Here is a 26,243-nt window from a genome sequence, read left to right on the forward strand (position 1 = left end):
CCTTGCCCTCCTCTCTTGTCCTCCCCTCAGCGCCCTCTCCCCTCCCCGCTCCCCCCGCCGCCATTGACCCCCGCCGTGACGGCGGTTGGCGCGGCTTCCCCTCCCCTCCCCTGCCCTGCCCTGCCCTCCCCGCCGCGCGGCGCAGGCGCGGCGGCGCGCGGGCGTGCGCTGTGCCCGCCCCGCCCCGCCCCGCCCTCGCGGCCCCGCGCGAGCCGCGGCCGTTGTTGTCAGTCGGAGCCGGAGCCGCGGCGGGAGCGGCCGCAGCGCCCGGAGCTGTCCGAGCGTCACCCGCGCCAGCGGCACGGCCCGCCGCGCCCCCGAGCCGCCCCGCGGGGCTCACGGGCCCTCGCCCGCCTCCCTTCCCCGCCGAGCTCCCCGTCCCCGCCGCCGCTCCCGAGGGCAGTCGCGGCGGGCGCTGCCCATGCAGGGGGCGGCGCGGGGCGCGGCGCCCCGAGGAGACGCCGCCGCCGCTGCGGGCTGTAAGTTGCCGGCGGGGTTGGACCGGATTCGGCTGGGGTTGTGGGCCGGTGGGGGTTGGTGGTGGGTTCCTTCCTCCCCCTCCCTGCGCCTTCCGTTCCTCCCGGAGCCGGCCGAGCCCAATGGCGGCCTCGGCCCAGGGGGAGGAGGCGGCGGTGGGGGGACGTTCCCCGGCCGCCGCCGAAGGTCGGTGTGTCGGTGCCGCCCGGGTCTGCAGGGGAGGGCAGGAACGGCTGCCCCTGCAGGGAACGGCGGGCTCCCGGGATGCGGGTGTTCCTGCGGGAACAGCGGGCTCCCTGGATGCGGGTGCTCCTGTGGGGACGGCGGGCTCCCGGGATGCGGGTGTTCCTGCGGGATCGGTGGGCTCCCGGGATGCGGGTGCTTCTGCGGGCACGGCGTGCTCCTGGGATGCGGGTGCTCCTGCGGGCACGGCGTGCTGCCGGCAGCCTGCCGTGCCCCGGGCGCGGCGGAGTGTCGGTGCGGCACGGCCCCGTGTGACCGCGGTGACAGCCGGCCCCGCGCGTGTGACCGCGGTGACACCGGCCCCGCCGCCCCCCCCGCCGCCGCCTGTGTGCTGTCGCCGGGAAGGGAAAAAAGGTAAACAAGCGCAGCCGGAGCCCCGCGGTCCGACCACGGGCGCGTTTTAGGGGAATGACGGTGCATCTTGCCCCTCGGAACCGAGTGCGTAGCCAACAGGTTTGCCTTCGCCTTTCTCAGTCCGGGGCTGGAGCGTGGCCCTCCTGACAGAGGCTGAAAGTGTCCCTCGTGCTTTGTCAGTACGTGTCTTGCTGCTGTCAGTACACTTGCGTTGAATTTGCTGCCTTTAGATCGCTGCAGAAGTCGGTCGGTTAGCTCGTGAGGTCCCGGATAGAGGTCTTTGTGCTTTTTGCCAGGTGGGTTTTGGCACCCAGGTGGTACTGCACTAGAGAAATTAATGGAAGGTGACTTTTAAAGATGTTTGTGGTTGATGTACAGTCTTGGTAATAGTTGAAGGACAGATATATGTGGTTGGTGTTGTTAGTTGTTTATGTTTTGTTTTTTTTTTTTCAGTAAATAGACTGAATAAAGTGTTAAAGAATATCCACTAGGGAAAAAACCCCTATATTGGCCAGAGGATGGTTGGTGACAAAAGTGACCTATTTTCAGATTGGATATTTTTATTAGTAAGGGGTGCTAGTATACCTGGGAAGGAGAAACCTTTGTGGGGGCTATGTGTATATGAAAAACTTTGGGTTTTTACATATACCTAGTTTCTTATTGACCATCTCACTTCCAAGAGCTTATTAAGAGTAAATAGGTAAAGAAGTGGTTTCCTCAGTGGTACCATTGCAGTTACTGGAGGAGCAGCTGAAGCGTATTGTATGATTTTCAGCCATCTAGCATGAATGAATTGAATGCAAATGTGCTTACGCCTGCCCTCTGTAGTGCAGTCACTACTTAGTCATATCGGCTGCTTTTTTGGAGTTGTTTATTATGGATATATTTAGATCTTCAGGCTCTGGGGAAGGACCAGTTTAATGAATCTCAGCAAAGCGAAGTCCATGTAGAAGTGTTTACAAGCAAATGTTTGTTATGGTAGAATTAAGCATTTCTTTCAAGGCATTCACCATTAGGAACTGGGTTAAGGAATGGTGGGATTTTTTTTTGACAGCTCTATCTCAGAAAGTGGGAAATTGGATGGTGGTTATTTTTGTACTGTTGCTGATCCCAAAAGAAGGAATCTGAAGCAAATAAGAACTAACAATTAGTTACTATGCAATACAATTAAATTTTACCTTGTGAAACATGTCAAAATATTAACTTAAACAGACTAGTATCTGCCCCTTTTACTTCTAGGGCATGCAAACATCCAGATTTGAGGACTTAATAAAAGCCAAGGATGAGAAAGTCCCATCTTGTCTCATATTTTTCCTGAATATTCTAAATTACCAGTAAAGTAGTAGAATGATGGCAAGATTTTTCAAGTGGTTGGGAAAAGAAGCTAATCTCAGTGCTGGAGCTTTGCCTGGTGGTCAGGGTATCATCTAAGATGGCACATTCATCTGACTCTTCTAAGAGAATCCTTACGATCCACACTTGAGGCTTTCACGAAAAAACAGGGAAAAGGGAAAATTACATCCTAAGTGGATTTAGTGTTTTATGGTTTTTGTTTTCATCTTACACAATTGCGAAACAAGAAAGTACAGTTTGAGTTCTGAACACTGCACAGGTTACTGCTGTTCCTTGAATCATCCTGCTATGAGAACTGATACTCCCATGTGGTGTGGGTGGTTGGACTGTAATAAATAGACGACTTTCTGATTATTTTAAACAAATAGCATGTTAAGAGTATGCATGTTAATATGCCACTGCAGATATTCTTCTGCTTAAAGTAGTCATCTTCCTTGTGCACTGTTTTGACCAACCTGGTCTCTTCTAATTCACTGCCTTCAATATCATATTTGAATAATTCTTTTTCAGTCTACACGTTCAGTGTATCGTTGTCCTTTTTATCCCACTAACAATGCTAATGCCAAAGTAGTGCCTTTGTCTTGCTTAGCCTGCCTTGCTTTCAAGGGCACAATATCCTGGTGCAGCTAGCTTTTTTCCTCACAATGTGTGTCTCCTGAAATAATGCACTTCTTTTCTTGGATTTTGTTTGCTTTTAAAATTTCATTGAAATGCTGTAGCTGTAAAACTGCTTGATGAACTTCTGTCCATTCCTACTTAACAGTGTTTTCTAATTATGTTTTAAAATAAGAAAGCTATGAAGCATGTTTCAAATCAGGGAGGGCAGATAGGGCTGAACTGCAGTTTATCATGAATATAGTAATATTAAACTGCATTAGCTCTTAACATTAGTAGCCTGTGAGGTTCTGCACATCTTCTGTGTCACATTGTTATCAAGTGCTTAACTGTAATGCTGCAGCTGCTATAATAATGTAAAGTAGCTGTTGTTTTAATACACATAACAGTATTATGTAAGAGCTTAAGAGGATTTGAAAAATAGTGTATTCCCTTACCATTCTAGAATAACTCACCCTGGCAGAATTCTAGTACACATAAGTTGATTGAGTCACCAGTGTTAAAGAACTTAATGAGAAAAATTGCACTTGTGAAATATAAAAACCGAGCATGTTCACTTTCTGAAAAGCTGAATCTCTCTGTATTACAGTGATCTTCTACAACAGTGGTGGGATACAGATGTTGCACTGAATTTGACAGACTGATTTACTCTTCATATATCATTGTGTTTTTTCTGCAGCAGTCTCCTATCTGGTGATTGCTGGAGTTACTGACTGGACTTAAACCAACTTTACTTGGGAGATGATAGCCTAGACTTTTATAGTCTTAGTTCATATCGAAACTTGGTGGATTTCAGGTGTCTGACAGTTCCTGACTAATTTAGGATGCTATAAAAGAGAATAAACTATTGAAACTGAGTAACTGTAGGTTGGGGACAGTCTATTTCTTAAGGTTTAAGTAGTTTTATGCTAGATGAAAATGTCAGTTTTATGGAGGCAACTTAAATCAATTCAGCACTTGACATTCGACCTTGAAGATGCTCTTAAGAAATTTTATAGAAATTATTATTGCTTGTAATATGTACTAACAGTACACACATATATTTGCATCTGAATAGTCATGTTTGAGATGGAGTCTGATGCTTTCACCTCCCTTGAGAGAGAATAAAAATCATGTCTGTGATTCTGAATTTACACAACAAAGATGTAGGTTTTAAAACAGTGGTAACATTGAAATGTTACGCCACTCTGAAATGTTCATTGATTAATGGCAGAATGTTTAGAATTCCTGTTAGTGATCTTGGCTGCACTGCCTGGCATGACAAAATTATGTGGTAATGTTAATAAAGAGGCATTTGAAAAGGTGAAGCAATTCTGCGAATTCATGGAGTAGATGCAACCCTTCTGAGAGAGTCCAGATTGGTGGAATAAAAATCTGAGTTGTCTGTTTTCTGCAAAGTTCCTGCAGTAAATTTACTGGAAATAAAGATTTAGTGTCTTAAAGATAGTGATACCATTGTGAATTACAATAATGTGACTTCTACCTGATATGCAAAGTATTTCTTCATCAGTTTCATGTTCCTAGTTGTTTCGGGAGATGAAAAAAGGAAAATGTGATATGATTTAGAATATCAAGGTCTTCAAGAGTCTACTTGGATACTGGTTATCAAGTTTGAAAAAGTATAATTTTTAGCTAGGGAGCCCAACTTCCATGAGTTATCTCTGTTGCTTTTACAATGGTTGACTGAAATACTGGACCTTGATTGGTTAGGTTTATGAATGTCTGTAACTAAGATACCTATGCTAATTTTCTGTAGTAGAGGAGAAATTTTTCTCTTAGTGGAACTACAAAACGTGATAGTTTCAATCAAAACCAATTTTTTATATATATATATTGTGACATCACAGGATCTGAACAAACTTTTATAGCTGATCTATAGATACAAAAAGACAGTACTAGCAAATATCACAAAACCTGGAGCAAGTCCTTTTAAAAGATGTTATCACTTACTATTATGCAGAAGATAATTTGAGATATGGCTATGTGGGAAGATCTGGTATTTTTTTCTTACTATACAATAATACTTTAGGAGCAACTTTAGAACTTAAGTGCTGTATTGCTGAAGCATCTGATGTATGTGAACAGAGTAGTGTCCGTAGTTTTTCTTTTTTTTTCTTTTAGCTACACACTGGACTTTGATAGTAGGCATAAAAGGGAAACAGAGACAACATGAAATTAATTGCTTTTGGAGCTGTGGCTGGTGTAAGGACTTGAAATGGTGTAAAGCTGTTGCTGAGTTTTTGAATCCATAGGGCAGATTGTATTTGTCTTGTGTAATACCTCCCCTTAAAAATGGAAAGTACCTTGTGAACCATAGTGATTATCAGCATGGTTGTGAAAGTATCTTGGGCTTTTAACATATTTCACAATTGGAACCAATGCCTGTGACTACTAGTGACGAGTTTGTCAATAGATCAGAGTTTGATCACTCTTAGCACATCTGCCATCTGAACTGCTTTGGTGCCTAGTCTGTAATCGTAATCTTGTGGTTGCTTTGCAAGATGTACATACTTCAGTGTTGTCTGTATTTTTTTTTTTTTCATTCATGTACTTGTGAAAGAAAAAGGAAATACACATTCTTGACTTTTAAAGTGGAGGCCTTAAAGGACCAATTCAGGTCTGGCTTTTTTCACTTGTCTGTATTGAAGGTGATTCTCACAAAAATACCAACTATCTGGTGGTGTTTCTACAGCACAGTCCTGAAGTTCAGAGTTTGCTCTTCACTAGTGTTCTGCCAACCACATAGCACAGTTTTGCAAAGGCATGTGAAAAAGGAAAGCTTAAACTTTCTTTGCTTGACGTGACTGCACTGATCTTCAAGAAAATAGATGGTAGGCAACAATGTATAGGTCTAAGAGTTTTGGAATTCTTTTTCTAAGAAATAAACATGTTCTTTATTGATGGTATGCTGAATTTGTGCATTGTATTTGTTAAGTTTTCTCATGCATTGGAGCTGCCTCAAAGTGTCTTTCTCTTAGAACTCAGGTCATGCAGGCTGTCATCGTTTTCTGTTATAGAATAATGTTAGTAACTTTTCTTTCTTCTCAAAACTATAATGCTACCCCTCTTGCCTGCCCACCCCCCACTCTGCCCCCCTTCCTCCAACCTTTAGTTGGTCCGGAAGCAATGTTTTACTAAGTTTATTGACCTGCCAAATATTTCTGCTGCTGGCTGTTCACTGAATAATGGATCTTAAAATTGAAGAACTCCTGTTAGCATTTTGCTTTTATTTCTAAATTCTTTGAAGAGTTAAGGCTAGGCATCAGTAGTTCTAATGCCTGCAATACATTCTAAAATAATGAAAAACTAACATTTTATTAGACTTCCTGAACATTCAATAACAAAAATTCATCAGCAATTGGCAGCTCTCGTGTCTTTTCACAGCAAAATTCTGTAGACTGTTTAAAACTAAGGAATACAATTAAATTGTATGGGTTAGTTCTTCATTTTATATTTGGAACATAGCACTACTTGATAACTCTTCGTCATGATCTTCATCATTTTAGGTGCAGCCATGCTGAATGGTAGAGTTTTGCTGATACATCTTGACATTTTAGTAATACAGTATGATCTGGGTGCTGACGGTGACAATGAGGCCTAATAGGAAAATAAAAGAAGTGCATGTACACCTTGAAAAAAAATCTACTGTAGTGTTTTGTTGTGGAACTTACTGGGAGGTTTCATGGGGTTTGTCATCAGTGAAAGGAAAGATGAATGTCTACACTGTGGTCCACTCATGCAAAGTGAAAAATAAAGCTTTAGAGGGCATTGTTTATAAAGGCTGAGTTGTAACTCAGCTGCCCCTATGAATTGTGTCTTCCCCCACGAAAAAATGCTGCATTTCCAAAGTGTTTGGCTCTAGGGCAGATATAGATTGCCCTTGTTTCTTGAGTACCTTTCAGTGGTAGTTGTGAAGGCTAAGGTCATAGGAAGGTGAAAGAGGTGGACTATGACAACTGTGTGTGGCAACAAAACGAGAATACAGGTTCTTGGGATCTTAAGTGCCATATTGAGCACTGAATATTCAAGAAATACTGGGTAGTTAGGAGCTTAAAAAGTTTGAAATGCTCTGGAGGAGTTGTCATGACAAGTTTTCAGAGCATGTGTTATGCATTGAGTGTGTATGTTCTTCACACTTCACTCTTGAAGCCTTGTACCTGTTTCTAGCGAGTTGACTCTCCCTTATGTAAAAGGCAAGGTGATCAAAAACCCTCTGGGGGAAAGCAGGTGAAAGTGTAAGAAAATCAGTGGAAAAAAACCCCAGTGAGGGTGTAACATTGTCACATGTGAGTAGTGGCTCATATTGTTTTTAAAGGCTCTTGGTTTATCCTCTGAAGATATCTCAAAATAGGATGGCAGATAAAAGTTGATATCAAATATTGGAAAAAAATGTGAAAAATTATACTGGCAGTTTGCATACTAAGTTAATACGTCCTTCAGTTTGCTCTCAGATTCTAATGATTGTACAAATTGCTTTCGGAGTTAAAAAATTGCTTTTGAATCTCCAAAATCTATTTATGTAAAATTTGGAGTTTAGTGTTTCTGGGAACACTAGCAATGTAAGTCTTACTCTCAGCATACAATTATGTAGTAAATAAATAATTTGTATAGATGCTGTTACTCATCTGCGACAAAAGAGCAGAAGGAGAAACGGGGTAAAACTTTAATCTATCTGGTGGATGTGTATAATGTGTGCATCCACTAAACTATTCATTCTAAACTCCTGTTACAGAAAATGAAAGCGTGTGCTTTTGAGAAATGATTCATCTGATCTATTTGGCTATCTGCTTTAGGGTGCAATTTGTTTTATCATAGACTCTTATCTGTGTTGACTGAATCTCCATTTATCTTGAAGGGAGACAGGAATGGTTAGCTGTCTGTGGATGGAAAAGTCTCGGTGAAGATTACTTGAGCTTTCATGTCTATTAGCCTGATAATGCAGGGAAGTCTTTGCATTGATAGTATTTCAACATTTTGTTTAAATGGGACCTTGAATCTTCATTTTCTAAATAAAAAAGGTACATTAAGGTAAGATGAGCTAGGCTGGTCTTACATGCAATGTAGAACCTAATGAAACTTTTTGAAAGGGGTGAATTGCTTAAAGAAAAACTAGTGTCTCTGAAACATGCTGTTTGTCTAAACAGATCTATTCATCCCTCCTTTAAAGATGGTTGAATCACAGTACTGTTGTTAAGCTTCTTAATAGGATGCACGTGATATTACAAAACAGCTTCTGCAGATTTCCATTACAGTGACTGTTTGCAGTATTTTATGGGATAGGTTATATGAGCTTCTGTGGAAGGAAGGATCTGTTCTGAATTTATTTACTGGTAGATGTCTACATTGCATAAAATGAGTATCGGGGGCGTAGCTGAGTTCTGGTATAGTTAGGGAAAACTGCATTTTTAGAACCATAATTAACCACATGGATTAAAGGCTGCTAATGGTTACTGAACTCACTAGCTTGACAATCCAAATTCTCTGATACTGAAAAAGGAACTGATCAGACAATGTGACATTGAGACAATGTGAATGAAAAGATGGACAAATATTTTCTGTGATATAACTGTCTCTTAAATGCTTTTTCTCAGGCTGTAGTTTGGCTTGTTGGTAAAGTGTGGCTGGTGGGAAGTCTGCTTGTCATGTGCTGTAGTCTACAGATTGTTCATTTGGTAAAAATGTTCAAGGGGTCACACAGTAAACTGGATTGCTGAAATGATCTGTCATTAAAAGCAACCCTGTTTTGGAGGGTGATGCTAAGTCTGTAAGTTTTGGGTGGTTTCATCTATAGTTAGCCCCAAAAGTTTCACCGTGATAATTAGGGAGACAACAGCAAAGAAAGGGTCTCAAAGAGGCTTCAGCTCAAAAGCTCTTAGCTGATCCTTAAGTACTTTCAAAATTCTGGTTTTCTAGATAGAAACTGGCAAAAGTAATGGTATAGCAACTGTGATCCTTTAGATAGCATATTTAAATTGTAATCATGGCTTGTATCTACATATAATATGACATTTTTGCATCCACTTCCTACTGCTGAACATACCAACATTCAGAATGTTGGTATGTTCTAACCATGTGTGCATCTAAGATCCATGTGTTTAGCTGTGGGAGCTTCATCTCTGGAGATTTATTTTAAAACCACAGAATTAAGGGTTAGGTGTTCTGTTATTGAGGAGACTTTATGTTAAACTGTTAATGAATCTACATGAATTTTATTACAGCTAATGGGGCTGCAACATTAGTAAGTGTAGTTTATCTTCCATTTCTGTAAACTGTTATCTTATTGATTACTGTCTGATGTACTTCTCAATGGCTTAAGCGTAACTGATATTTGCTGGAATTCTGTTGACAGGTTGTTTATGTGTATTCTGTGATTTACGGTTAAATCACTTGTTGAGTTTGTACTAAGATGGTTGAGAATGTGCCAAGTGAACAAAATAATGAGTATAAATCTTTCCTTACCACTGAGTGTTGCAGTTAAATTCAGACAAGTGGCATTCTGTTACATCTGGCTGGATTTGCTCTCTCCCTTTTGCTCTGCCAGGGATGGAACCTTCTTCAGTTTAAGAAAGAAAAGTGAAGTAAAAATGGGCTGAGGCTTTTTTACCTCCCTTTTCCTTACCTCTTCCATTAACAAAACTTTGGTTTTGCCACACAGTACAAATGCTCAGCTTTGTCTGCAGGTGTTGTTTTTGCATCCAAGACTTAACAGAAAATCTCTCTTAAAGCCATATCGTCTCTCAGAGAGAAAAGGTGGTTGATGATCTGCGCTAAATCTGTAGGATGTGATGAACTCGTGCTAATAGAGATGTAAATCTTGAGGTTTGGCTTAACATTCAAGGAAGAAATGGTCCAGTGAACCCTGGAGTTTGTGTTGCTGCTAACTCCAGTTGAGTAGGGAATGGCTTTCTGTTTTTTGACAGTCTTTATTTTTTAACTCAAGGGTTCTAAAATTGTTAAGTAGTTTAGCAGAAGGTATTAACTATGTGATATCATAATGGGCAAAACAGATTTGTAAGAAGGGATGATATCCTAGTGACAATTAAAAAAAAGTTGTCTTTAATATCTGTGCTCCTTTTTCCCTTTAATTTCTTTAATCTAGAAGCAGTGAAGAGTCAGATTAGGATGCTGTGGAGACAGCAGTACTATAAAGCATGTTTGTGTGGAGGGGTGGTTTGTTGGGTTGTTTTTTGGTTTTGTTTTGGTTTTTTGTTGTTGTTTGTTTGTTTGGGGGTTGTTTGTGTTTGGGTTTTTTGCGTGTGTTTTTTTTTTTTAAAATACTGGCAGTCCCTTTAAGATTAGGACTCTGGAGTCACATAACCATATGGAGCACAACTGATGAATATATCTCCTATTGCTTCATACAGGTTAGGGTTAGGTGGTCTGTGTGTGTACATGAACTGTTTTTCATTAGTCTGCTGTTTGGGGTTTAGGTCAATATGATGGAATATTATACAGCTATAGTAAGGCGTTGCATGAAAACGGTAGTGAAAAAAATTGGCTTAAGAAAATAGAATAGGATAAACCAGAAAATGTGTAGAGAAAGGCGAGAAGAATGTTAAAGCCTTTGGAATATTCACCTCTGCAAAAGGAGTGACAGACTAGGACTCAAACAAGATTAAACTGGAGCTAGAAAGGGAGGAAGCTGAAGCTGTGAGTTGCTTGAGGCAAGGTAAATGGTGTATGATAGTTTTTGTTTTGGAACAGACGGTGAATGAGAAGATGCACAAATTATCAGGAGATTAAAAACAAACAAGAGGAAGTGGTTCTTCTCACAGCACATAGTTAAGATACACACCTCTCTTGCAGTATGTTCTTGATGCTAAAAATTCACATGCTTTAATAAAGCACCTGCCCAGTTTCACAGGGAAGGGTGTGGTGGAATCCATCAAGTGCTATTAAACACAAAGCCACTGGTCTCAGATGTAAAGAAGTTTTTGAATCTCTTACAGATAAGGAGAGTTTCATTCTTTATTGTTACATTTGCCATTGTACTGTGTTCTTCCCTATGCGTCCCCTAATGGTTACCTAGCAGGTAGGAGAGTGTTTGACGTGGGCATTTAGTGTATCCTAGCATGCTTTAATTTAGTTTTGTGCTTTTTTTCAATGAGGATGGAATGGTGTTACATGGGAGTGGTAGGGGAAACTTTGTAAGATGAGCAGTATGGGAAGCGTTGGGAAGCAGATACGCCAACCCCAGTTTTGATACTATGGCATCTTCTAGTGAAGTGAAGGGGTTTTTGGAAGAGCATCTGAAGCATAGTGCTTAGTAGCAGAATGAAAGGGTGCATATAGCAACACAAAACCCCAAGCCTCAATGTTTTTTATGCTTGTTACACTTAGCCTGTTCCTTGTCTGGGTTGTGAATTTTTGAAAGTTGATTGATTTCATTCAAATTTTACAGGTGTGGAGGTCTCCAACTGAATTCCCTTGGACTTTGTGGAAGCAGGCAGCTGGATAGCAAAGAGGTTATACCATGGCTCCAGCTGAGAGAAGCAGTAAGGTGAGGTTGTTAAACATCAGAGAATCCTCATAGGACCCCCAACCTTGTAATTGAATTCGTATGAAACCAGGTTCATTAGTTTCACTGTGAAATAACTTGTTTAGCAGGGAGTGTTTTTAATCTGATGCTTACATTTCAGCTTGAGAATAACTAATGTAAGAAGCTGTTTGTTTGCCAACTTCCTTTTCAAAGGTTTTCTTTTTGAAGTTTGGTTTTGAAACTGTGAAAATACATTCTAAAGAGCTATGTTTTCTGGATTTTGTAGAGTTGGCAATAAGCCATCATATTTCCAGCTGCTTTGCACTCAAAGTTGCAAAAAATGCTTTTTGATAGGTACAGTTTTTTATTTAAACCTCAGTCTAAGTTAACAATGCAGGAAAAGTTTTTGGGAGGTTTTGTATGTGGAAAAAAATGGCAATGGGATATAAGACCTTCAAAACCAGTTTTGAATATGAATGTTTGAGTCTTGTTTACTTAAATGATGAATTATCTGGTAAGCAGGAGTTTGGCACATAAAAGCTGAACTCTTTGAGTTTTCTCCCCTTCCTTCCCACTCTTCTTCCCCTACCCCTGACTCATTCCCAGGACTGCTGAACATATGCTGCCTACATGCAAACTTTTTATCACCAGTTTTTGTAACTTCAGTCAAAATATTTAAGGCATTTTATTTAACACTAAGAGTACATCCAACTAAAATGTTTGATTTCAGCCTGTAAAGCTTCATTGGTTGTAATTACAGTACTGATTGATAATGCTCAAACTAATTAGAGTAACAAAATTAAGTATTGTGTGTCAGTCTGAGCCTTGCTAAACAGGAAGCTGTGAAAAGGGAGAAGGTAACAGTCCATGACATCAGAATTTTGTACTAGGGCTGTTTCACGTGCAGTATGGAATATGCCAAAAATAAGATAAATCAAGTATGCTCCTCTTGCCAATATTCTGTGCTGTCCATCTGATTTCTAATGTAGCTGGAAAAGGTACAGATTTCAGCTTTGCCGACTTTAACAGTCCTTATAACACTGATTTCTTCAAGTGCTTCTTGGAAGGTTTCTGCCTCAAGACAATGAAGGCCACTGAGTTTGAGAGACATGTTCATTATTGTAGTGTTGAAACACACTTTCTTCAAGCATACTGATAATGTGGTGTCAGAAATCTGCTGGTTAGCACAGAATGGCTTATCAAACCCTTTGCAAAAGCTCCTGAAGAATGTAATAAATAATCTGTTGTAATATGCTAATGTAACTTTAGGATAATTACACTAGAGTAATTTTACTTGCTTATATACAAATATGTAATCTTGTCTCTTTGTTTTTAGGTATGCTTGGCAGTGATGATGGACTATTTATGTGCTTCAGATACTCTTATATGAAAATACCACGTTTCCAAAGAGCTTAAATATTATTTCATCTTCTGAAACAGAATGGCAGGCTTCAAACGAGGATATGACGGAAAAATCGCAGGATTGTATGACCTGGATAAAACTTTGGGCAGAGGCCATTTTGCTGTGGTCAAACTTGCTCGGCATGTCTTTACAGGTGAAAAAGTAGCAGTCAAAGTAATTGACAAGACAAAACTGGACACTCTAGCCACTGGACATCTTTTTCAAGAAGTTAGGTGCATGAAACTAGTGCAGCATCCCAATATAGTGCGGCTGTATGAAGTGATTGATACCCAGACTAAGCTTTACCTAATCTTAGAGCTGGGTGATGGTGGAGATATGTTTGATTATATCATGAAACATGAAGAAGGTTTGAATGAGGATCTGGCAAAAAAATATTTCGCTCAAATAGTTCATGCTATATCCTACTGCCATAAACTGCATGTAGTTCACAGAGACTTAAAACCAGAGAATGTGGTCTTCTTTGAAAAACAAGGACTTGTGAAATTGACTGATTTTGGCTTCAGCAACAAATTTCAGCCTGGAAAGAAGCTCACTACAAGCTGTGGATCCCTTGCGTATTCTGCTCCTGAAATTTTACTTGGGGATGAATATGATGCACCAGCAGTGGGTATGTTCTCTTTGAATTCAACCCATAATCCATAATGTTGGTACCATGATGTTGTACCTCTTTGTTTTCTGTTTCAAGATAGTGCCATGTGTGGAAGGCAGCTAATTAACAAGAAATAATGTAACCTACATGAGCTATAGATGAGTTAATGCTGTTTGAAGGACATACTCAAAACATTCTCAAAAAAGCTTATAAGTTCTTCTTGTATGAAATGATGCAAATGTATCCATTGTAATTAGGTTTTCTATTAATAACAATGAGTATGCAATGTGGTTTTTTGTGCAGACTGTTAGAAAAACCATCTTCTTTTCAGAAAAGTGCCTCTTTTAAATTTATTTTTAACATGACCTCACACCCCCTTGCAAAAAACGCCAACCACCAGTGATTTTCTTTGCTCAGTTCAGCCATATAACAATGGCATTGTGAGCCCAGGCTGCTTACATGTTCTGCTGCAAGGTGCTTGGAAACCATTTTTGCGAACTTGGCTATCAAAGGAGGAAAGAGGGAATTAAAGAAAACTTCAACTCCCTTTTCCCCTTCTCTGCCGTTACTGAAGGTAGGGGATGAGTTTCCAGTTGCTCCCAGTTGTTTAAAAGGTAAGAGAAATAGTGATGTGTAAACGAGTATGCAGGATGGACTGCTGTAGATGATTCACCTACTGTCCCTGTTAAGTCTACTGCGTATTCTATTAGAAGTAATTTAGAATTCTTTTTAGAATAGCTGTAAACATTGATAGAGTCACTTCATTGTCTTCTACTCATACAGATTGTTCAGATTTGTTAGTTGAGGTACAACTCACTTCTCCAACCGATTTAATTAGGTAAGTGTAATTCCAAATGGTGCTCCAGGAATAGGTTCTAGTAGTCAACATGCCTCTTGTTTTCATTTGCTCAGTATCTGATATTTTACTGTCTTGATAGCACTCACTAGGACTCTGTACACGTGTGGTTTTGCTGTGTTTTATAGTAGTGGCTGCAGTCATGGTTTAAATAAAGACTGAGTTGTCCATTTTTTTGCTAATTTACCCGAGGTAAACAATCAACCAATTTTGTATGTGGACAACCACTCTGTTGCACTACAATTTTTGCATCATTTTTAATATAAATATTTTTAGCTACTACATCTTACCGTCTTTGCCTAAACATTTGAATGACACTTCATGGCTTCTAACTTTGAATAGGTATTGTACTCTGGGTTTTCTGGGCTTGAAAGTTTGCTTTCTCAAGTGTGCTATAATAAGGAATTTTGGATCTGTGTTATTTGTGAGTTTGAAAATCCATGTGGATGCTACAGTGATGCTTTATAAAATTATTTCCATTTAGAGTTGGATGTTTTAGATGAGTTGGTTCTAATTTTATTAGTGGCAAACTAGAGCTCCTCACTCCAGAGTTCTTCTATGTTCTTTGTCTCTTTGAGAACTTCCTGAAGCATGAGTGTAACTGATTGCAGTAGCTTCCGAAACTAGATGGAAAAGTGCATTTGTTAAATATTCTGTACAGTGTCACATATTTGTGAAATGTTTTTTGAAAAATGGAATAGCAGTGAAATTTTGGGTGTTGAGCAAAAAATGAAGTTTTCATATTGCTGCCCAGGTGAAGATGCTTGGAAAAAAGGTGTTGTATGGGGGTTAATGGGGGAGGGGAAATTAAGAGCATTATGACCAGATGGTCCAAAATAAATGATATAGTTAACAAAGTGTACTTTGGACCTCTAAATGATAAATATAATCATGTTTCTTAGAGGACTTTGGAAGCAATTAGGTAGGTAAACTTCTGAATAGTACTATAAGAAAAATTTTGAATGGATTCCTAGAAGAAGAGATCTGGCTAAGACAAAATGGATTAATGTGAACAGTAGAAAAATTAGGAAAAAATTAAATTCTTCTAGCTGGTGTCTAAGGATGTCAGTTAAGTTCTCTTTCTGAGAATATTTAAATACACGTCAGGGGTTTTTTTTGCTTACTTATTCCCCAGTATGCTGTCTCAGTTAAGGGATACTTAGAATTTCTATCCTAGTTGGCCAATTGCAATGCTGATGTCATAACATTTTAGTGGCAGTAAGATGATGACATTGAAGGGTCTGGATTTTCCTTTTCTTGCTATGGGTAAAAAATAAGATACACTGTGTAAGATTTCAAAATATGATTTGTATATTTTAAATGCAAAGATGGTGGGGGAAAAATAAAAAATGAAATTAGGACCTTATTTAAAGCCTTCTTTCTCCCAAATGGAGTCTTAAATGTAGAATCTTAAAAGAACATATGTTTAGAAAATTTATCACTAACGATGTAATTATGTAACTAAGAAATTGGTTTCTGAAAACCTTTCTTAACCTTGAAAGATAAACTCTCATGCTAGGATGAGGTCGTACTTGTGGACTAGAAGTATGTATAAATTCAGAACTAGACATTTCAACAGAGAAATTACATCAGTTGTATTTTGGTGCTAGTAATGTGCAAGGTGTGCATATATAGCTTGAAACAGTGGTGAGGTGCTGTGAACTCATTCAGCTGTTGGCTGAATGGGGCTATTAATATTGCAGTAATAGTGAGTGACAATGGCAAAGATTTTTTTGCTAGTCAGGATGAAATTACATTACATCTGAAACAATATAAAAACTAGTTCCTTAGCAGAAAGGAGGTCATGCTTTCCCCAGTGCAACTGTATGGTCCTGATGCTCACTAACATCAACCTGACCACTTGAAAACCAACTCAGTTTACTAAAATGGCAAGTTGAAATGGATTTTCCTACTTTGTGCATATTAAGATACATTTGCATTCTCTGTAGTATTTTTTAAGATCCCACACCTGTGTTTATTTATGCAAAATTGTTGTTGGAAAAACTATTGAAAAAAACCCAAACCTCGATCAAGGTATATGATGAGGTTTTTTGCTAAAGACTTTTGGCACAAAAATGGCTTTTCTGATCTCTTGTGAATAGTGTTAGAATGAGTATATAAAGGAAAAGACTTTACATTTTCTTTCTACAAAAAGCTGAAATATTTAGGGCAAGTCTTTCATTAAGCTATATGCTTAATAAATATAATGGAAAAGCTTGCTTTATGAAAACATAACTGTTTCAGCTAGTTTAGGGATTAATCTCTCCTTTGTGATGCCACTTGAAAGTTTTCACACTTGAAAAGAGCCTAGTTAATTTAGGTTTCTCATTTCCTTTTGTGTTTAAAGCTGTAGTTATAATGATGCAAGAGGAATATTGGGCAATGATCGTATGTTCCCAGGGCTTTTCAAAAAGCTGAGTGAGTTAGATAATGAGAGTTTCCCATGTTTTTTCATACTCAATTAAAATTTGTTCCAGTCAGAGGAAAGCGAGAGGACTGTTGTTGGACATAAAGTTCATTTCATAAATCAAATGGATGTATTATTTTTGATCAGAGTTCTGTCTAGAGCAGTGGTGTGATCCAGTGAACTCCAGCAGTATTCAGAAGTGGATAACTACAGATGAGAAAGAATAAGTTATGCTTCTGGTAGTACTTTTCCTTTTGCTCTACCAGCATCAACAGAAATTGGATCATTAAGTAAATAGAAATCACCTCTTTCCTAGGTGATAAAAAGTAATTGGAGATTTACAGATGAGTTGATTCTTTCAGAGGGGAGAGCAAGTTCTTTTTTAACTGCTTGGCATCTCTACAAAATGAAGTGCTACGTAAACTACAGTAATTCTGGAAGACATAGACATTTCTGATAGGTTTATATTGTTGAGATGGAGTATTCTGTATCTGATTTTGTAGAAACATTTTCAGAGTAAACTCATTTTTCTGGGGATAAGAAATAGACAAATTCAGATTGTAAAATTGGAATTTTGCACATTTAGCACAGCTGAACACAGGCCTTTAGAATGGTACTGTAATATACAAATAATATTGTAGTTACCATCACAGTTACTTAGCACTGCAGTCTGTCATCACAGCAACAGAAAGAGAATGGTGGCAAGATGTTCCTCATAAAAGACATGACTTAACTGTAGCTGAGTGCTGTTCAGCCGGCAGGTTGTAGTCCAAATCCAACTTGCTGCTGCCTTGGAAGTGGCAGATAACATCCATTGCTTTAGTAATTAGATGCCATCTTTCTTGCACAACTCAGACCTGGATATCTTCTGTCAATATGATAAAACAATATATGTACTAGTTATGTAGTAATTTTTCATAATTAAAGGAAAGAGAGGTTTTGTTACATGTAGTTTTTGCTTTCCTGAGATGAAGATATACTGCTTTTAGACCCACTTTGTGTCTGTTGAAATGATCCCAAATTCTTTTGTTGTTGGCTTTTGTTTTTGTTTTTTGCGTAATGCATTTGCAAAGGCATCTTACTTGCACATAGTGTTGCTAGAGTGTGTTTGGTCTTTCAAAGCTTTAGCCATGTTCACATGGTGCTTGAGCATAGCTAAGTAACCCCGATGACTCTGTCTGGCCTGTGTGGAGATAGTTTTGATGTTTCTTGTTGTGTATAACACATTATTCATAAACTGAATGACTAATGTAAGCATAATGGCCAGTGGCTATATACAGTAACCTTTTACTTTATAAAAAGTACTGAACATAAGATTTGACAGACTGGAGTTAAAAAAAAATAATTTGCAAACCATATAAAGTATTGAATAACTGAGCATACCTGGCAGCATTTGGAGTTTCACCATGCTCAAAATCTGATTATAGCCAACTTTGACAGAAATGAAAAGCAAGAATTCCTAGGAAAGCTTTTCTCTGCTTGTTTTGTTTTGAAAATCTGCCCTTTTAATGTTGTATTGCAACACTTCACAAGATTCATGGTTAGATACATTATGGAATGAGCTTGAGGCTGTAAGGGTGCAGAAAGCTCAGGGCGGAATAATGAGATGCTTCCACTCTAAGAGGTCTGCTTTTCCTTCTGTTTTGCTTGGGTCAGTGCAGAGCTACCCCCTTCTCAGGTGTTGCATGGCTGGCCATTTGATGAACTGATTTTTATCAGCTAACTTGACAGAAGACTGTTAGAAAGCCAAAAACTGACAGAAAGCATGTTCTCTGCAGGCCTTAACTTCTGCCAGGTTAGCAGAGCTGTTTGTTCCCTTAGCATTGAGTGGAGGAGCTGGTACAAAGGAGCTGAAGGGAGCGTGCAGCTTGGACTAGAGCTCTGGGGGAAGGTTGGTAGCAAGTTTAGGTTGGATCATCTTTGCTGTGCTCACTGATCTTCACTTTCTGGGAACTCATTTGACTGAAATTGATCAAGTGTCATTGCCAGTGCATTTTTAGAATTGTGTGCTCTACTTCTCAGCTTCAAATGCTTTTTAAAGCACAACAGAAAGAATTGATGTGTGCACCAGGTGTATTTCTGTGCTGCTCTCTCCTCCTGTGCGCTTGTGTTAGCGGCTCTGCTTTTGTACCTTCTCCCTACTGTGCTTCGTATCTCATGCTGCTGAAAAAACAGAGTCAAATTTGAAAAATTGTCACAAATTAACTTTTTCTGCTTTTTTAGAAGGGGCAAGTGAAAGGAATTGGTTGTAGAACACTTTCAGAGAGTCCTATCATGTTAACAAAGAATTTATGTTCTGTGGCAATTTGTATGCAGGTAGTAAAATTTATTTTTGATGAAACAGGAGATCAATTTTCATGCAGTATGCTCTCCTTTGATTCTTCCCCTCCCCCCCCAATCTAATTACTCTTTTGACAAAAAAATACTTTTAATGCCTCAAATTGAGGGTGTTACGCTGTAAGTATTGGAACCTTGCATTCAGAAGTGAAGGTATGAGGTGATGGGGCTGCAGTGAACAGTGGGAGTCTGTGATCCTGATAACTTCTCAATAAATCCACACAGGCTAATATTTATGAAGTACAGTTTATATTCCGTTCTGGATTACTTTATGCAAAAGTTTTCATGCATTCACCAGTAAAGTGCCCATGAATCAAAGAACAGTTTATCCAAGTGAAACTACAGAGGAGAAGCTGTCAAGATAGTCTTCACTTACTGCCATATCAACTAAACTGTAGCTTAAGTATAGGGTTATTTCTTAGTCATCTTGCAGTGTTCATGAGAAAACTGTTTTCATAGTATTTCAAAGTGCTGTTGTGGAGCAAGATTTCATTATGATGAATACATCTCCACAGCCAGGAAGCTTAAATTCACGCATCTTTAAACAAATACTCAGATTAATTATGTTCAGCCCATGGCTGACTAATTTGGCAACACAGCCTCAATCAGTGGTGTGCTACCTAGTTATAGACCAGATGCCTAAGTTTTGCATTCATGTGTAAAGCTGTAATAAGATGATAATTTTTATAAATAAAGTACAAATTATTCATTGTACAATTAGAACCTTTAGGAAAAGGTAGTGGATCAGAAAATATAAAGGATTTTTAAGATACTGGGGACAAATTGTCTTTATATACCAAAAAAAGACCAAAATTATTGTTGTGAAACACGTGCATAAGCTGTATGGGCTCTATAGAGTTTGATATGTCCAATGATTTTATATAGAAAAAAGCTTCCTTCTATACTTAATGAATAAATATTGTTTTATATCCTGGCTGCTTATTTTCTGGAGTAGTAGTATTGGAATTCATGCAGAAAATGTTGAGTTTGTTTGGGGTTTTAATATAGATTCAGTAACTTTTTGTGGCTAAACAACAGAAACCAAAGGAGATAGAATATAAATGCAGGATTGATGAATTGAAGTAAAACAGACTACTTTGGAGTAAAGGCAGTGGCATGTGTGCAGTAAGACCTTTTAGTGGTGGTGTTTTTGTTAAAATATTCTTACCAAAATTTGACATGCAGTAGTTACTAAAAAACAAAAGAAGAACTGTTTGTATTTTAATAGTTTTACTCAACCAGCAAAACCCATGCTATTGATTTCAGGGAAAAAATCATGAAATCACAAAATGGTTTGGGTTGGAAAGGACCTTAAAGACCATGTATGTCCAACCCCCTGCCATGGACAGGGACACTTTGCACCAGATCAGGTTGCTCAAAGCCCCATCTATCCTGGCCTTGAACACTTCCAGGGATGGAGCATCCACAACTTCTCTGGGCAACCCATTCCAGTGCCTCACCACCCTTGTAGTTTAGAACTTCTTCCTAATCTAAACCTGCCCTCTTTCAGTTTAAAGCCATTCCCCCTTGTTCTGTCACTCCATGCCCTTGTAAAAAGTCCCTCTCCAGCTCTCTTGTAACCCCTTTAAGTACTGGAAGGGACTCTCAGATCTCCCTGGAGCCTTCTCTTCTCCAGGCTAAACAACGTCAGTTTTCTCAGCCTGTCTCCAGAGAGGTGCTCCAGCCCCGTGATTGTTTTTGTGGCCTCCTCTGGACTTGCTGCAGCAGGTCCATTCTTCCTTGTGTTGAGGCCTCCAGAGTACTAGTACCAGTTGCCTGATTGAATGAAAATAAGAATCGCTTCTGAAGACTAGTTATGAATGATCATGTGTTAGTCAAATAAAATAACTTATATAGAACAGACTGTTTTGCCAAACAGATGAGCTAATTAGGAAAATAATTTGCTAAATGCCATTTGCTATTTATGCTCTTTTTTGGTGGGATGGGAGAAGGAAAAGATTTCTCCTAATTCTCTTGTTTGCTGTGTCTCCTAATAGTAATATTGATTGGATTTATGGTGCTTTAAAACAAAGGAAAAAAACCCAGTTCTGCATGTTAATTTTGAAAATATTAGCCTTGAATTGTGCATGTTATCTTCCTCAGCTTTCTGCAAGGGAAATATAAATCCTATTTTACAAAGACAAAAAATAAAAAAAGGTTGAATTAACAGATGGTAGCGTCTCTAAGAACTAGAAAGGGCAATGCACAAGTTTATTCAAAGCCTTTTTCATTAAAAATTAAAGAATGAAAGAATAGTTCAATCAGCTAAAAACTGAATATCTATGAAAAAGTAATCTTTGTTCTTTAGCTACACTTCAAATTTTACAACTGCTCCAGTTTGAGCATATTCCAGATTTGCCAGCAGTCTTTAAACATTTAAAAAAATACTTGTGATACATAGAAATGCTGATATCATTAACACAGTTATTCTGTGCTGTCTTGATACTGACTTTTTATGAAAGGGATGCAACTTTTTAAAGCTTTTTAGCCTATATAGGGGTGGAAATACTTTTCTTATTCTCCTTTTGAAGCACAAGTATATCAACAAGCACCATTCAAACAATTCAGTAGTATGATACCAGCTTTTATCTTTTGTACTGTAGTATGTAATTTTTCACCACTATTTCTAGTAGAAGTCTTATTTTCTGTAATTTTTCACTTCTCATATGAATCTTTACTCCTAAACTGTGTTTTGGTTCTTTAGACAGTTATGTGAAGCTGTATGTATCTGAGTGTTCATTCAGTTTTCCATAGCCTGTGCTGTGAGCAGGAGCTTAAATTTCAACTTGTAACGAGCATGCCTGCCAGTTATCCTCATAAGTTACCAGCCTGTACCTGATCCTAAGCCCAATGAACTCTACAATTCCAATCCAAATAAAGCAGTTAGTTCATTATGAAGTTTTTGTGTCTTGAGTTCAAAAGAGCAATCTGCAGGTACTGCCCAATTGCTTCCTATAGGATTCTGTGGATTAGGCTTTCTTCCACAGAACTGCTCTGAAGAGGTTGTGGCAGTGCTGGTAATGTTCTCTTTATTGTCTTAACATAGTGGTTAGAGTAACTGCCCGTGATCTTGGAAATTGGGGTCCATTTCCATCCTTCATTTACCCACAGTCTCTTGATACCTCTGTAGTGGCAAAGTAAACATGTAAACATTTCTGTCATCTCCGTAGAAGTTGATTTGTTTCCTTTTTGCTTAAATGGCTTCTAGTAGAAGATAAGTATAATGTTCAGCTGTTACAGTAAACATTGCAAAGAGAAATTTATAAAACCTGGCCCAACTTCCTCAATATTACAAATCATTGCTGAAGAAGCAGACTTTCTGTAGAAAGATCCATCTTAGCTGAGCAATATACACTATGTAAACTGTGAAGCAGTTCTGAATTAAAGTTAGGAGGAAAAAAAGCCACAACCCTTTTTCCTATCAAGGTCTGAAATAAACAATCTCAATAAGCTGACTCAATTTACTTTATGTATGTAAAGGCAGATGTGTCTATTCCAAAATTAGTATGGGTTTTTAGTTGCTTAAAATCATAAATTCACATAGCATATATAAAGTGTGACAAGTGTCTGACTTCTGAGGAGCAGTAGAAATTTGAGCAGATCTGAAGCCATAAGGATCCCCTGTGTTATTTAAATTGTAACTTTCTGAAATCTGAAGTGCTTGTTTTAGTAGATCAGGAACTTTAGAAAGCAGTAAGTGGCTATGGAAATGGTGAAGTCCAACTCAGTGGTGAAGCAGATGAATATGGATATGCTTTGTGCAGTGTACAAACTTGAGCATGACAGATGTTTGACCACCCTGTGTTTAAGACAGGGGTAACATAGACAGCTAATGATGTAATTTGGTTTCTATGACAGTGACTTGAAGTTATGTAAGGAAGTTGCATATAAACAGCCCTGGTTGTCATGGCTCACAGTCCTTTCCTGATCAACATTACTTAATGGCTTAGAAAACAAAAATAATTACTCTACTGCAGCTAGCTACTACTGTTTTCATTCTTATTTTATTCATGTTATAGCAATGGCAGTTTCAAGTTATTAGTACCCCATTTAAAGGCAAAATTGCATCTTGAGATCTTCAGTGTGCCTTTGAAAGGGGCTGTGATTTTGGCCACTGCAGTATAGAACTGTGCCTTCCTTCACCATAATAATTTGAAGTTTTACAGGCCTAACATGCCACAGGTCAGGCCTCATTTCTACTTTTCTATCAGTTTTCTAAAGAGAGAAAATTAGATGACCCTTGAAGGGGAGGAAAAGTTTATGATTCATAAAGCCTTCATCTGCTAATTGGTAATAACTAAAAGTATCAAAAGAACTTGAAATTGTGAAAAATAAATTATTGTTTAAATTTGCTCTTCTAAAGGTGGCTCTCTGTAACCCTTTTCTTCCCTGTGTTCCTTAAAGTAAGAGTCTCCAATCTAGAATTGGCACTGGCACCTGAGTTCTGAGCTGTGAGAAGGGGGTCCATCTGAAAGTGTATGCCAAGTTGTTGGCCCAGGCCAAGGAGCTTTGGGTACAAAACCTGTCCCTTTATGTGGCTAAACTATCCAGCAGTAAATTTATTACAAAATCTAAAAGTTCTGACTAAAACCTGGTAACATTTTTTGAGCATTAACATAGCACCATAGCTAATACATTGTCTTAAAATGGTGTGTCAGGGATGTGGAGGAGAGGTAGATCTCTGCAGAGTTCACTACTGTGTATACTGTAGGTCAGACCATATTTGGATTGAACTGAAGGTGAGATTTTTTTTAAATGGTCCACCCCATTTAACAGGTCTCAAAAAAACCCCAGTTTTGCTCTACATTCAGACCCTGTCAGTAGAGTTCTCTGCTCTGTTTTGTGGGGATTTTTTTGCCTTTGGTGCTTATGTGACACTTTTAGTGAGCCAGTGCCATTCAGTAACTGGGTAAAAGTGTAAATAGATGTTGTTTTACTCGCTTTTAATTGTGTCTCTACAGTTTTTAATAATGTGTGAAAGCAGGAAACTGTCTCAGCTAGGATTTTTGCTTGAGTTGATCTAAGGTATATAAAATTAAGAACATACTTTAAGGACTGCATTCACTTAAAGTTTAAAGAAAAATAAGTTTTTCTTTAGATCTATACATGTTTATGAAAGCATACTTTTTTGGTTTTGAGTAATTTTTCTTCCTCCTTTCCCCAGTTATTAGCTGGTCAAATAAAGAGACACTACGGTTTTTTTGTTTGTTTATTTTGTTTTTTAAACCTTGCTTTGACATATCAGGTTTTTAATTTCATTGCTGCTTCAACATCTTTCTAGATGTGCTCATGCAATTGTCTTGTAACAGTGGATGCTTTCGACCAAATCAGAATCACTGTGTCTTGACTGATGCTTTCGCTTGGTTTGAGAGAAAACACTTCTGTAAATCCTTGGGATTTAGGAATGAAAGATCAAGCTGCCACTGTCTGCTCTGCTGATGGAAGTGGTCTCCCCAGCAGGAGTTATGCCCATTTTGCCACACGTGGTATGTGAGCAGAAGTTGTCTCAACAACCAGCTGGTGATCAAAGCTCTTCATCAGCCGAGTGCAAACCATCTTCATCATCCTTAGGTTCTTTGGGATCAAGAGGACAGATGATGACTCTTCCCTTTATTATAGGAAAGATTAATAGAGCAGTGCTGATAATGGCAGCACAGAACAGTATGATAAGGAACATTCTTGTGTGTGGCTATGTCTAAAAAAATAAAATTTGGTAAATACGCACTATAATAAAATAACCTCTGATTCTCCTTTACTCATTCCTCTAAGAGCAAGACACACACAGATCTTCCATCTTTCAGCCAGATGGCACTATTCTGGAAACGAAGAATTCTCCAGAATGAGCTGTGGTTATTACACGAAATGGGTGAATAAAAATGGTATCTTAAAGGAGAAGGCATTTTAATTTCTTTAAGTTTTGTGCAGTATATTTTCTGAATTTGACCAAAAAATATGCAGCTGTACATCTCCAGTAGAGAAAAGTGGAGAGCAGATATACAGGATAGATTTTTACTTCTTTTTTTTTTCATTTATGGAATGGTTTTAAATTAATAAATCAGGTACAAACATCAGCATTTCTTATTTATGTATATAGTCATTTAAGTGCTGATCTTTTACATATTTTAAAACGGTATGTGGGTATTAACTCATTATTTTGGAATATCTGCATTGAAGACTTCAGATACTAAACCTTGGATTTTAAATTGCCCTGAAGACTAGCAGACCAACATGTTCAAACTTATTTGTACGTTGGGACTGCATGTCACCTTTTTAAATTTAGAAGAGAGATTTACAAATAAGTAAGAGTTTTAACTCTTAAGTTTATGCATCCCTTTTACAAGGAGCAGATGATTTCCCATTTTTGGTGTTGTTACCTATCAAGCTATAACTGTCTTCAATATATGTAAAACAAAAACTTTATAGTGCAAAACGGGCAGGGATTTCTGTTGTCCTGGAAACTAAGATCTGCCAGGAAGAAAACCCTTTTTTTAAATTTTTTTTTTTAATTTTTTTTAATTTAATCCAGCATTGTGTTTTGTAAGAAGTGCCAATATGAAATTTTGTGGTAGGTTGGGAAGGGCAAGATACTGTTGTTACTGTTTGTATTTTGTTTAGGAATGCACACAGCTGTTGTCTGAATAATTGTGGTAATTTAAAATATCAGTGACTAACCCACTTGTTATATACCAGTTCCATTTTTCCATTGTTTTTGCAGGATTTGTGTATTTCAAAATAAGTTACATAAAATAGGAGACAATTTTTCTCAGTTTTTTTACTGCTTCATTTATGCTTGCTATTCTTTACTCCGCGTTTGGTGTTAGGAGTGAAAAATAATTGTTTTATAGCAGACTTGAAACAGCCCTGTGCTGGTTTACATGGAACATTAAAGTTTTGTGTGTTCATGCTGTCAGCATTATTTTAGTTCTCACTGGGCTGTCATGCTTTCAGTTTCTCAAATGGACACCTGGGATGTACTGCTTCTCTTGGGCAAAAGGGAGCATAATTTTCCTGTTGGTGCTGCCTCCTCTGGTGGGGCACCTCTGAAGGTCATTTGGTGTAATCCTCGGGGCAAGCAGGAGCACTTAGAGACAGTTCCCCACACAGTGTCCA

The 26,243-nt window shown here is 38.6% G+C and overlaps 1 protein-coding gene across 1 annotated transcript in view; it reads left to right on the forward strand.

The window, feature by feature from the left end:
- Window positions 1–307: 307 nt before the first annotated feature.
- Window positions 308–26,243, forward strand: part of SNRK (SNF related kinase) — a 42,477-nt gene continuing 16,541 nt past the window's right edge. Inside the window, exons 1-3 of the mRNA XM_050325341.1 lie at window positions 308–479; window positions 11,444–11,542; window positions 12,858–13,551. Of these exons, the coding sequence (XP_050181298.1) occupies window positions 12,963–13,551 (589 nt within the window). The 5' untranslated portion in view covers window positions 308–479; window positions 11,444–11,542; window positions 12,858–12,962. The remainder of the gene's footprint in view (window positions 480–11,443; window positions 11,543–12,857; window positions 13,552–26,243) is intronic.

The sequence above is a fragment of the Myiozetetes cayanensis genome, unplaced genomic scaffold (assembly GCF_022539395.1).
Source record: "Myiozetetes cayanensis isolate MyiCay16 unplaced genomic scaffold, myiCay2020 scf1, whole genome shotgun sequence".
NCBI classification, from domain to species: Eukaryota; Metazoa; Chordata; class Aves; order Passeriformes; family Tyrannidae; genus Myiozetetes; species Myiozetetes cayanensis.